The 13,666-nt window shown below is 41.4% G+C and overlaps 1 protein-coding gene across 4 annotated transcripts in view; it reads left to right on the forward strand.

The window, feature by feature from the left end:
• LOC124064460 (F-actin-uncapping protein LRRC16A-like) overlaps positions 1–13,666 on the forward strand; it is a 64,023-nt gene that overhangs the window by 16,025 nt on the left and 34,332 nt on the right. For all 4 annotated transcript variants that reach the window (XM_046398944.1, XM_046398946.1, XM_046398947.1 and 1 more), the window contains 2 exons: positions 7,633–7,683; positions 12,762–12,821. In XM_046398944.1, coding sequence (XP_046254900.1) covers positions 7,633–7,683; positions 12,762–12,821 — 111 coding nt within the window. The remainder of the gene's footprint in view (positions 1–7,632; positions 7,684–12,761; positions 12,822–13,666) is intronic.

Raw genomic sequence — 13,666 nt, forward strand, 5'->3', positions numbered from 1 at the left:
AGACAGCTGACCACGCTGTCTGGCGGCTGTTGTGATGGATACTGTTGCAGTGTATTGTAGACAGCTGTAAAATCTCATATCGTGATTTGTGTCAGGTCTGAGGCTGTGGATAGAACACCAAACTGTGCTGTATTATGACAGAGTGCCACTCACGTTTGGCTGTGGTTTTGGCGCAGTGCAAGTCTGCAGACATTACAAGACGAGACCTCAGCTGCACTGTCAGCATCTCTTAGCAGCTGAGAATCAATGTATTGTAAAACAAGGAATTTTTCTGCCTGCTAGAAGGTTTTTTTTTTTGTTTTTTTTTTCCTGAAAGCTTATTAAGTTAAAGTCGGCCTTCAGAGCAGATCCCACCACAGTGATCTCTCCTGTGTCTGCATGACCATGGTTCTTTTCTCAGTTTTCCCACTCTTATCATTGCAGATAAGTGGTTATCTTTGGCTTGGGAGCCAATTGCCACTGCAGGAAAATGGAAGAGTGTGCTTGCTCAGCAGCTGAGGGGATTAACAGTTTTACATTGTGTTCAGAGCCACTCGTATGTTTTGACAGATTTGATGATTGCATGTAAGATAGAGTTCTGAGTCTGCGAGAGTTTGTTAGTTTAAACTGGCTCAGTGTGTGTGTATTAATGTTAAACTAACCTGTGTTAGGAGCTGTGATGTGTGGTAAAAAGACTAACTTACATACAGTACAGTGCTAGTGTATACATAAGGTTTAAAAGCTCAATGAATAACTTCTCAAGACCTGTCACCACTTTTATTCACGACTTGCTGTGGAGGTCTGGTTGGCTGCTGTTGGACCCACAAAAGGAAAAGTCATTGCAGCCTAATTTTCGAAAATGAGAGAGACCCAACCTGAAGGAGATGTGAGGATAACTTGACCTGATCCAGAATGTGATGTGAACAGAACAAAAAACTGCAAAACCGGCAGCACCATGGTGTGATATCATTTAACAAGGAGCGTGGTAGAAAAGAGTAGCAATATACTAATGTTATGTAGAAGCAACTTATCGCAGAAATTATTTTGTTTTTATGTTTATATACAATAACCAATTTACAGAAATATCAGAAAGTACATACATTATACATTATATACATATATACATTTCCAGAAGACACTAGTTAGTCCTCATCCTAAAAATCTTTTCTCTTGTAGAACCGACAATACTACAGAGAATGTACACATTTCATCTGTTGCCTCGCTTGTCCAATTTAAGTTCAAATAAGCGTCTTCTCTGCCTCACTGTGGTACATCAAAGACAAATGGGCTCTTTACTTCCTTATGAGGCCAGATGGCAGAAAACACCAACTGGTACTTGACAGTTTGACATAACTAAACTTGCTTTGCAAGGGCCAACAATGCCCCTATTCCACACATGAAAACAAACGTTGACAAGTGACATACAGTTGTACTAAGTTGTAATGGTAGTGTTTTGAACAATATTTTCCCTTGGGCTAATGATTTTCTAATCAATTTAATATTTGTGAATCAGTATATATTTTTTTATGTGCAATTGAATCTTAATCTTAAAATATTTCCTCCTGTGGGTATTATACTGTATGATTAAACCAGACACCTGAACCCCACCCTCCAGCCAGTTAAACTGAGTGTAATCTGTCCCACTTCCAGAAGTGAGTGGACCTTTTCAACACTTGCACCTTGCGAATGGTAGTGTACAGTATTTTTGCCTTGTAGAACCCCTGTTGTTTGTTGACCTGCTGAACAGCAAGCTGGAGAGTCTTGCTCCTCTCTTACACTGAGTTACAACATCCCAGATTATTCCAAGTTAAAAGCAGGGCAGTGTGAGTGTGTGTGAGTGTGTGTGTGTGTGTGTGTGTGTGTGTGTGTGTTCCTTCTGCTCTATTGTCTCTAGGTATACAATGCCTCCTCTTTTGAATACATTATCCCCACACACTACGCATACATTAGCACATGCAACACATGAACATTCATATCGTATCTCGTTCATCAGTAAACCCTAAACACGAAGATGGCAGGGAAGGAAATACTGCAAGAAAGACATTTAAGTTCGCACGTCAAAGTCTGTTAGTACGTTGTGTGAAGATCGTACCTTATGTACAAACTACATTTCTTCATGTACCTGGCATCCAATTTGAGATAAGGAAAATATAAAAAGAAAATAAACAAGAATGCACTGCAAGAAAATAAACCACTGAGCACTTTTCTTCTTTCACAGATTGGATTTTTTGTTCCACAGTATGAAGTCTCACATATAAAGTCCATGCAGTTTCATTGATGTAAAATGGGCAGCATGACCTTTTTTTTTTTATTTTTTAAACTATTTGCTAGTGTATGCTAAGTATGTTTTTTGTGGCAGTGAGAGAGAATGGGCCTGAACAGGGATGAGGACATTAAGAGATTAAGGAGAAGTGGTGGGCGAGTGGGAGGGGGAAGCAAAGAAGTGCAGGATAAGAGGAGGAGAGAAATCCACTGCACTGGATCCTGGGTGAGCTGATTGATTCCGGTGTATTAAAAGCTAAGATGGGGTCGTCCCTGCAGAGATGACATAGATGAAACAGGTTTTAAACACGTCCCATCATTAAATATCTTCCTCTCTGATTGGATTTAAATCTTGGCTCCTTATCAGCAAAACAGCACTTAGAATCTATTAAGTCATTTCACTTGCTTTAACCTTCCTTCCTCTCCTCTGCTTCGCTCTCTGCTGTCCACCCTGCTTAACTCAATGGCTAAAATCTTTCTCTGTTCTGTTTCTGTCTTTTTTTCTGCGTAGCTCTAACAAAACTCACACTCTACTGTTCCGTGATTGCAGCCAGCACATCATGACTCATTAATTTACACACAGACACGTGTGCACATTCGGGATATGCTGGCATTAGTTATGCAATAAAGAGTCAGCAGGAGTGTGGGGATGGATGTAAATTTTCCACTGTGCTGATTCAGTTATTGGTTTGATCTGTGAAAAAATGTCAAACAGTGTTTTAAAAGTGGCTGATGTTTCTTTGGTGCGCTCTGGTCACTTTGAATATTGGCAGGACTGACGCAACAGGAGACACATCAGACTCACAGGAGAAGGAGGTGGCCTCATCCTTAATGATGACGTTTTTACAAATATATATAAGGACTAATATTAATTCAAAGCCCTGAAAATGACCCTTGAAATTATTTCTCAGAGGCGAAAGTGAAGGTTCAGTCCCCTATAACCACAACTTGTCTTTTTTTTTTTTTGATTGGTCTTTTTTGTACTGATCAAACAAGTCATGATCATTTTTGATCTTTAGAGGTGCTGGTGGGTGAATTTTACTTTTTGGACAGAGCCAGGGTAGCTGTTTCATGTCTAACTGCCAGATATGAGAGACATATTAATATTATTGTCTAAATATCAGCAAGAATGCAAACAAGTTTATTTCCTATAATGTTAAATGACTAAAAGCGAAGGACAAAATAAAAGACAATCAAGAATGTTGCAAGTACATCAGAAGGCTCAGAGGAGAGGAGTTATTTTAATTAATGGCCTCATTTGATGAATCAAGATGAATCAAGCATTCTTAGTAGTGGTAGTCAAACATTTGAAGCATTTGTAGAAAGCATGTTTCATGATGTTTCTGGGTACCAACAAAGTTTTTAAAGACATTGCTCCCACAGTGTGATAGACGCTGTATGATAGAGCTTGAACGCACCCCAGGACATGATGGATGAATAAAAGTATATTTGGTGGGGGTGGATTTCCTGTGGCTGAGTGCTGCCACAGCTCAGTGACTGCAGATAAAACACTGCTCTGTACTGCTTCAGTTCCTACAAAGATTCAACATAACTGTAGGGCAGCGTGAGTGTTGTTTAGGGGGTGAAAACTCATTGACATTCTCAAGGAAGACTTGGCACTGTAGCCTGCTACTTTCATGTGTGAGGGAGTATCTGCCAGTGTGTGTGTACATATTCACAAATGTGTGTCTAAGTGCAGTATGGGCAAGATGTTGCCATAGTAACACTGTGTGTGTGTGTGTGTGTGAGAGAGAGAGAGAGAGAGAGAGGGTGTATAATGTGCACATGTGGGTTGTGTTAATTGGAGAGGGGTAAGAGTGGTTGAGGGTTTGACAGAAAAAAAGATAGTCTGGCAATGGTAATACTATGAATGGACTTCACACATGCACACACAATTCAAAAAAATGTGCATTTTTTGCTGATCCTGTGGGATTTGAGACCTTGTCGACTTTCACTCATGGTGTGTATATAGAGTTAGTGTGTGTGTATCACACACGCAGACACACGCACATGCACACACGACAAGGGAAAGAGAGAGAGTAACAACAGATGCTCTTTCTGGTCTTGCAGACATGCTCCAGTGCTGCTGCCATCTGGTTGGCCGAGTGGCGATGAAGGCGGGATGGTGGTCGCTGTGAAATCATTGGCTGGTGGGGAGGCTCAAGGCTTTAAGTCCACTTAAGACAGAGAGGGAGAGTCAGGAATAGAGAGAAGGAGATTTAGGAGGACAGTTACAGAGAGGTGGGGGGTCTTAAAGTAGGGAGATGTTATGGCTCTGTCCACTCAAAAGGGCAGGTGGAGAGGGCAAAGGGGGAGTGCAGTGGGGCAGTCATGCATTACCACGAGGATGGGAAGAAGAAAAACTAAAGGAAAATCCAAGAGGCTGTTGAAGCATGAGTCATAGTATGTTTAAAACTGGAACAGTTCAGAAATTTGTCATAAAGTGTCCTGTCCTGTAATTTAATGCATTACAAGTAATGAATGATTTACCAGCCTCTCTAGTAAGTTTAGGCAACAAATATGGAGGTCATTTGGTGCCTGCCCTCCACACACACACTCAGCAGGTTCGTGGTCGTTACTGGGTGTGACTGCAGCTGTGGCTGTTCAGCTCCTGAAAATCCACTGATGTGTCGCACGCTTTTGATTAGACCTGGTGTTTTTCACATGTGCTGTTTAGAACCTAAACATGTGCTGTTTAGAACCTAAATGACTTATTGCTGTCAGACACACAAACCCAGGGTTTCCCAAAAATAAAAACGAGAACGTTTTCTTGTGTCACACAGCCTTTTTCTGCTTCATAACTTCCACACACAAATGTTTTCACCTCTGAGATCATACCGACTGCAGAACTACATTTTTTTCCATATCCACTGACCACTGATCTGCTGTGGCTGTGTGTGCGCAACGCTATACATTCTGATTGACATTATTTTCAAAGGTCTCACAACAGTTTCTGGTTCTGTTAGGTAATGCTAAGTTGTTCTCACCAAGGTGCTAAAATCTGCGCGCAGAGCAACATTACTTAAAAGAAGTTTTATAGGTGGCGCCTGGGTAGAGTGTGTCTCCTGTGTGCTGGGTTGTAGCGTGTGAAAGAGAGAAAAACGGAAACTGCATCAGCTTATTTTTTAGTTAAACTGGAGAGGAGATGCAGATCCCCCACCCCCATTGACCAATCAATTGGTTGAGGAGTAGAAAGAATTACAGACAAGTTTTTATTTGGTTGACGACTGCCCTAGATGACATCATCAGGGCTGTTTTCAAACTTTGGAAAGTCCCTCCAGAGCCACAAAAGACATTTTACAGGGGTTTTCACAAGGTAATTATGCTTCTTGACATGAGTAAAGTGAACTTAATGTGTGAAGTCAGTGGAGAGCCTCTTTAACAAGTCCCCAGCTTAAGCCGAACTTATTTGGAAAATGGTGAAGGTGGAGGTAAATGGTAAAAAATTATTAGCCAAATTCTCCATGTACATAGTTTGCACACCCATAGTCTTTCTGTGTAATAAAGGACTATTACCAACTTTTGTTTTGCTGAGGTCTGGGAACACATCTCAATCGTCTGGTGAGTGTATTGCCATAATAAGTGATGGCCAAACCTACAAAGCCTTCATTTCAACTCATCTGATGTGGATTTATCCTTTAAAGTGAAATAAATACGTCACCAGCATACCTGCACACATATTGTATGTAAAGGAGAGCTGCTGTATAGAAATGACACTAAGACTAAGAGGGAGGGAGAGTTGAGCACAGCGGTGGTGAATGGCCCTCTTTAGGGGAGGTTATCTTTGGTCACACGGGCCTGCCTGTCTGCCTCCATCACATCAAACCACACAGACCCTGCCTGTGGAGCTGAGCCACAGAAGGCTGGAAGACACTGTCATCCCTTTTTTTAAACCAATGTCTCTCATCCCTGTGTTTTCTTTTTCACATCTTTCAAAGGGATAGTGACAGTTTCCCTTAATCCTCATATGTTCTCTCATCACCTCTCTTTTTTTTTTCATTCCCTGCATGTCCTTCATTGCCAGTCATTGTTTATCTGGGAGTTATTAGTAATGCCCTGCTCTCCCTCTCCCCTTCCCTCCTTTGGACTACTTTTATTTTCTCTTCTGCTTTCAAACCATCTCTCTTGTTTTGTATCACCTCTGATCAGTCTTTCTGCTCCCTCTAGTCAATTTCCCGTTCCCTTGCTTGCCCTTACACGCTTCTTTTTGCACGTTTCATCTGCTCTAAACCCGGCTTCTTTGTCTTTCATCCCTGTTTGATGCTTTGGCATTTTCCCTTCCTTTGTGGTCCTTAAGCTTAATGTTGTAGCATTCCTAACTAACAGGCCTGAACTGCTTATCTTTGGAGCCCTAAAGTGGTGTGCAGGCAGCTTTGTCTGTGACATAACAGTTTTATTTCAGCATGCTGTCAGGGCAGAGTGAAAGGAAACGCAAAAGGGTCATGTGATTTCAGCTACAATGAAGGAGGCCCATAGTATATGTCCTCACCTTCCAGGTAGATGGCAGTGTCTCTTGGTTTTAAAGGTCACTCTTGGTTGTGTTGCGATATTATTTGACAGGAGAAAATCCAGGATCGTGGCTCATGAAGGTGAAGGGCAGCACTTTAGAGCTGGTGCCATTATGGCCAAAATAAGTACTTTACCTACTCTTCTGTTGGATTATTTTATGGTGAACAATGATAATCCACTTCGGTACACCACAGGTGTTGCCACATACTGTTATGTTAATAGAGTTAGTCAGAGCAAGAGTTGTGTATTATCTGAATATCAGCATTGCATACATTAGCAACCTCCTGAAATGAATCAGTGAAATGACCCTTGAAGGCTGCTTGGCTGGATAGAAATGGCAAGTTACTGCATTCCTGTTATGCCCTCTCAAACCTTGACTTTTCTTTCACAGAGCAGCAACAGAAGCAAGCTCAGTCCTCACCATGTGCTCTAATAAACTGTGACAGTTCATGTCCAGTTTGCTCAGCAGGCAGAAACAAGACAAATAAGGAGTAGAGAAAAAGCCGCTGAGCTCAGACGGCCTCACTCAGACAGGCAGATACCGGTCTGATAAAAACAGAGGCATGTCTACATGTAACAAACGTCTCGTGCGGGTGGTGCTGGTTAAGTCCAGACACTTCTGTAAATGTCACCGTGTGTTTGTTTTCAAGGAGAGGGGAATCTTCTCATTAACATTCCTCACTTTTTTTTCCTCTCTTTTCACACTGACTGAGATGTTTTAGAGTCACAAGCCTTTTCATCTTGATGACTCAGCTGACAAGCTCTCTGTGTTCTTTGTCATTCCCTTGCTCTTGTTGTTCATAGTGTATATTTACAGCTACAGCTACTCATTATTCTCTGTGTTGTCTCTTTTTTCTCTCTCTCTCTCTCTCTCTCTCTCAGGCCCTAGCGACACACCGAGCCTACCTCTTGACGGCACGCATTCCCACAAAGGTAAGAACAGCATTTAAGTGGAACTACAATGAAATCCAGTAGACCACACCAAAAATATGGATTTGGATTCTGTGATTAGCAGCAGTCATTTTTGTGTGCCCACTTCTAGGCATTTCCCCAACTTATCTCTGCTAGTTTGTGTTAATGTGACATAAAGAGCAGGTCAAGGCCAAAGTAGCAACTCTGTGTGTATCCTTGTATTGCAGTCATACAGCTGTTATTTTTTTTAAGCCAGCGGTGCCATAATGCGGTGCAGATGGCAGCTGTTAACACCATCACCAGCAAATGAAACATCTGTCGTCATCTTTACCAGCATCATTGTCACCACCACCACATAAAGACCAGCGGTGCAGTAATACAGTGCAGATGTTCGCAAAAACTTCCAGATGCAGAAGTTTCACAGCTATTCCTGCCTCTGCTGCCAAACTTCCCATCAGACCTAGGCTTCTGTATTGTGACCCATTGGCAGCGTCTGACGTGCTGGCCTTAAAAGCAGACTTACAGCAAATGGAAAGCAATTTATAAAACGGTGACAAGTTTTAACACTCCATGTTGACCCTGACCTGGGATACAAAAGTAGTGTGAAGTTATTAAAGCATGTGCATAAAGAAATACCTGTTTGATACACTATATGTGTAGAGATGACTACAGTGTGTTTTAGAGTGTCAAGAGTGTTTCAGAGTTTCGCTTCACTTTGTATATTTAAACAGCCTCACCTCATTTGCCATTTTGTAACAGTATGAGAGCTTTTGATCATATCTAATGGTCTTCATCAGCAGAGACATCCTCATAGAGCTCTGCAATGCCACACTGAGCAGCCTCCATGTGCTCCGTCTGAGTGTGTCTGCTGTGTGTTCAGCAGCAGGAGTGGTAGAAGAACATCAGTGCTGTGATTATATGGAAACAGAATTCAAACCAGTGTTTTACCTCCACTATCTGCACTCGCGGTCCTCCTGATAGTAAAGAGCAGCACCTCACAGTGATCTAACCAAGTCACGAGATAACGTGACATCATATCTTGTATCAAGACCAGGAAATACTTAACTGTTGTCCTTCAAATAGCTGTGTGCTTCCACGTCAATAGGGTGCCTTTGGGGAGAGTTTATGTGATTGATTGGTTACTTGAAAACTGATTTATTGGTTTACTGGGGGTAGTAAAGAACATTCAAGTTGACCCTGTTTCACATTACGTCAGTGTGCTGCAGATCCAGGATCTGTTTACTTAGCTGGCTCTGCTTCTGTTTTCTGTCTGTGCGCTCTCTTCTGACCTGGAGGGATTATACACTTGCTTCATAAAGAATAACTCCCCTGAAACCTTCCTCTCCTCCACTATATGTTTCAGTCTGTCTCTTTCTTTTTCCTTGGTCTCCTTTTCTATACCTCGTGACACCTCTCTGTTTCACATTAATTATTAAAGTGCATCTTGTGAATTTGATTTTGTGGAAGCAAGATGCTCTTCCTAGGTTTATTGTTTTAGACATGAGGTGATGAATCATCAAGTAGGTCTGTCTGTCTGTCTGTCTCACTGTCGTCCTCTTCTTCCAAACAGGAAGTGGAATCCCTCTTCCGCTGGCTTTCAGACCTTAGTATTACAGAAAGTGATCCCCTTCTCCTCGTGCTCTGCTTTGCTCAGATAACAACCACAGATTACCTTTGCTCTCCTCTCCTCTCTTTCTTTCTTTTAAGCCATTCGTTCTGCTTTCTCACTCTCGTCCTCCCCTTCTTTTTCAGCAGTCCAGATTATCTCCTGCTCTCCTCATCTCTGTCTCTTTCCCTTTATCCATCTGTTTTCCTCCCCCACTCACCACTGTGCCAAAGGTCAGCGGGGACAATCTTCAGTGTCTTCCCATCCAGCTGAATCCAATAAATTTTTATTTTAGAGGTAATTAGTGTTTTGTTTTCTCTCAAGGACCTCTGAAACTGAAAATGTTTTATTGTCAGTTAATCTGAAGGAATTTTTCAGTTAGTTAAATATCAAAAAATGCTCAAAAATTCTTCTTCACTATTGCCCATCCAACAGTCTCAAAACTGAAAGATATTCAATTTGCAGCGCTAGATGAGAAGCTGTAATTCGTCACTGGTTGCTTGCTTAATGTTTTAAGGGATAAATCAGTTTGCTTTGCTTTCATGTTTAGTTGACTTATCATTTCGTCTAAATCTATCTGTCACTGTTACTGTTTAAGTTGTACAAAAAAAAGAGTTAAAGGTATTTCCAAATGAAGGCTCTTCTTTGTTTCATGTATGTGTTGCTTCGGTTCTTGCTGTCATTTTTAAAAAATGAAGCCTGCCAGCATCTTTAAGAAATGCTGACTGTTAGAGTATTTCTCCTTGTATTGATTTCTTTTTAATGTGAAATCTATATTACACAGGAGATGAGTTGACTGCAAATGAAGATTGTCCTCTCCTCACTGTTCCAACACATGAGCCCCCCCCACCACTTTGATTCTGTGTTTTTTAGTTTTCTGCTAAAAATGTGCTCTTGTTGAATCAAGCCTTGCTGTTGTTGGGTGTTGGTTTATGTTACTGGCCACAGATCACTCACATCATTTCTCTCTATGGAATCTCTGAATCTAACATACTGTGTAAGAGACTAGTCAGTTGGTGGGGATTTCATCAGCAATGCTTTGAGCTAACGCTCTGAGCCCGAGGCCTTAATGTTGAAGTAATTGTATTTAACAGTAAACCCTCAGTTTAACACTTAGTATGTATAGTAAGTATGCATACCTCTTCTCCCAGTTGTGCTACACTTTCATGCTCTTCTCAGTGGGTTTTTCTGTGTGTGTGCGTCTACCTCTCGGATTGATGGTTTCTCTCCTCTTGAGAAGCTGCAGGGCATAACAGTCTGTCAATGTCTCCTCCCCAACACACACACACACACATACGCTCCCTCCTTTTACTTCTTTTTCTTTCTGTAGCCTCCTGTTGCTGTGTATTTCCCATAGTGTCTGCACTCTTTATTTATCTCTTTTCTTTCTGCTTTATGTCAGGTCTATGGCAGCTTTCGTAACTTAGATACCCAGACATAACGTAATACAGAATATCTCATCTAATCTAATGAAAAGCATCTCGCAGAAACCTGGAGGTCAATGTGTAGCTAGCTAATATTCTGAACTATTTCACTAACACACAAATGTTTATAAAGCCCAGTGATCCCAAAATCTGCGGTTCACTGCAACAGCATTGTGCACTAACCCGATCCCTGTGCATCGAATCTTCCTCTGCATGAACACAAACACGAGTTTTCTATGAAAGTACAGTGAAAAAAAAGGGGTTGAAGTGACAGACGGACAGAGAACGAATGAGTGAACAATGCAATTACTCACTCCCTACACCTCCCAGCATGATGTCTTGCCATTGGCTAAAGCTCATATCTATCAGCACGCTGACTTCTCATTGGCTGGCGATCAGTCGATGAGTTATCGTGCCATTTACTGGCTATTTGAAATACACTGATTGACCCAGTTCAAGTTAGGCGTGGACACTCTTTAGGACACATTGTAAAACACTGCAGTTAGTTTGCAGCACTCAGATCAACACAGTATGTGCTGTGGACTGCAGCACAGCTTGTAGTGTATGGTGCTGTAGCGCTGCATCAGCCTCTATGCCTCTTTGAAGAACATGATGAATTTATTGTTCAACAGTTACACAGCCTTGTTTAAAAGCAAAAATACAAAATCGTAGTTAGTTCTGCCTTGTTCTTGTTTCTTTTATATGCAGAACATATGTTCTCAGTGTCATTTTCTTTCAGATTCATTTCCTCTTGAATAAAAAGTCAACACAGTTAGATTATTGAATAGAATTGATGATGTATCTGTGTGCGTGTGTGTGTGTGTGTTAAATTTAGTTTGTACACTGAGCAAGTGAGTAACCACAGGCAATGAAATAAACACGCACATGCTGTAGTCAGACAGTAGACAGACAGTCTGCTTATCCTCCCTGCCTTCTCATCTTTGAGCCAAGCCTGAGGAACACAGTGCCCACCTGGAATAGTCTGGCCTCGCTTCTTGGCCTGCCCTCGGGCTCTGTACTATACAGTATGTCTGTGTTTGTGTGAGTGTGTGTGTGAGAGAGAGAGAGAGAAGGAGAAATAGACTCCGCTTACAGTAGTTGGCCTTTGTATTCGCAGGTTCTCCCTCTCTCACACAAAAGGATATCTTTGTCTGTCCTTTTTAGATATGGAAGGCACACTGGTGCTTTGTCCTGAAATGCTCTCTTGACACAGAAGTAGAAAATGTGAATGTAAGACTGTTTTTGTTTTGTTTTGAAAAGCCTGTCTTTTGGATGCAAATAGAGAAATGAGGTGGAGGCCTTCCATCAGTTTTCTTTCCATTTTCTATCAAAGCTGAAATCAACGATCTACAAGCAATTCAGAACAATGGATACATCTTAAATAAACCCAACTGGCAGAGATTAAATACTGGATAAGTTATGAAAAATACCTTATTTAGTACAACAATTAAAGGCCTGTGTCTGGTCTTACAGTCTTAGATTTCATTTTACCCTATAAATGTGTCTAATGCTGCCCAGAATAAACATGTAAATGCATGAGTGAGTGATGACATAGTCTGTGCAGGAACTGAGAAAGACGGAAGAAATGACTACATCCACTCCTATTAATTATGGAACAGACACAGCATTCCTCATACATTACATGCACTGTACTAGGCTGTTGTTATTATACAATGCAAAATTATTCATAAAGCACTCTCACACAAGTACATGCACATTTGCACATTTAATCGCTGGAATACTTACACCCACATGCACACTTGAATATAACTACAGCTTTCTTTTCTCTGATAATTGAGTTTAAAAATTTCATGTTTACTAGACTGTCGGCTATGGTCATAAACATGCGTATCACCCACGGCACTTTTTATTCGAAAGCTTTTCTACCTAATGTTCAAAGCAGGTCAGAAAGAGTCACATAGTTTATGTACGGTAATAAACTGTAGTTCAGATAAAATTTAATCATTGCTTCCATTGTTCGGCTCCTGATGTTATGAGGCTATGTCTATGTATGTGTGACACAGTATACTGTGAGTATTTTAACGGTCATTTCTGTGCTCTTCTTTTAGGTGGAACACTCCTTTAATTATCTGGAGATCCAAGGGATTGCTTGTAACAAGCCTACACAGGTACAGAAGCTAGAACCAAAAATAACAGTGGGAGCACAGATTATTAAAGGAAAAGGTCCACATTTTGGAAAATATGTTTCTCACTTTCTTGCCAAGAGTCAGAGAAAAAAAATCTGCTCTCATGTCTCTGCATTAACTATGGAGCAAGAGCCAAGAGGTCACTAGCTTTTAGGCTCAAAGAAGGGGGAAACAGCGAGCCAGGTTCCCCTCAGGGTCCCTTCCTCTGCAAGGTTCAAGGTGCAAAGATCAGTTATTTATCATTTACCAACTCAGGGTTGTATTCCAACATTCTACTTGTAGTCCCTTTATGCCACTCACAAAACAAACATGATATAAATACAACAAATGAAAAGTCATAAAATAAATCCATTGTGGGGGATGAACTAAGGGCATTCACATCCTGAGGAAAGGAACTGCTGTGTAGTTTGGTGGTGTGGCGGCAGGTACTTCTGTGTCACATGGCAGATGGCAGCAGGGTGACCAGGCTGTTGCTGGGGTGGGTGGCTTTCTGCGGGCACCTCACCTCACTGATACCACTGATGCTTGGTAGGTGATCAGGAGGAGGAAATCCGTAGAAGCTTATACTTGAGTGCCTTGCTCAGGGACACTGGAGCGTGGTGGATGTTTGCTGATTTGTGGAGTGGAACTTAAACCTAAAGTATCTGTAATGGCAGCAGATGGTATAGATATACAGTGGACTAAGCCCAAAAGATGGGAAGCAAAATACCTTGAATGTTGGTATAATCTATAAAAATAATTAATATACTATATGTGACACCAGAAACTGGTCTGGGCCCAGAAATCATAGCTCTGGGGAAGATGTTTCCCATCTGGAAGAGCTTCCA

This window comes from Scatophagus argus, chromosome 9 (genome assembly GCF_020382885.2).
Source record: "Scatophagus argus isolate fScaArg1 chromosome 9, fScaArg1.pri, whole genome shotgun sequence".
In the NCBI taxonomy this organism is placed as follows: Eukaryota; Metazoa; Chordata; class Actinopteri; family Scatophagidae; genus Scatophagus; species Scatophagus argus.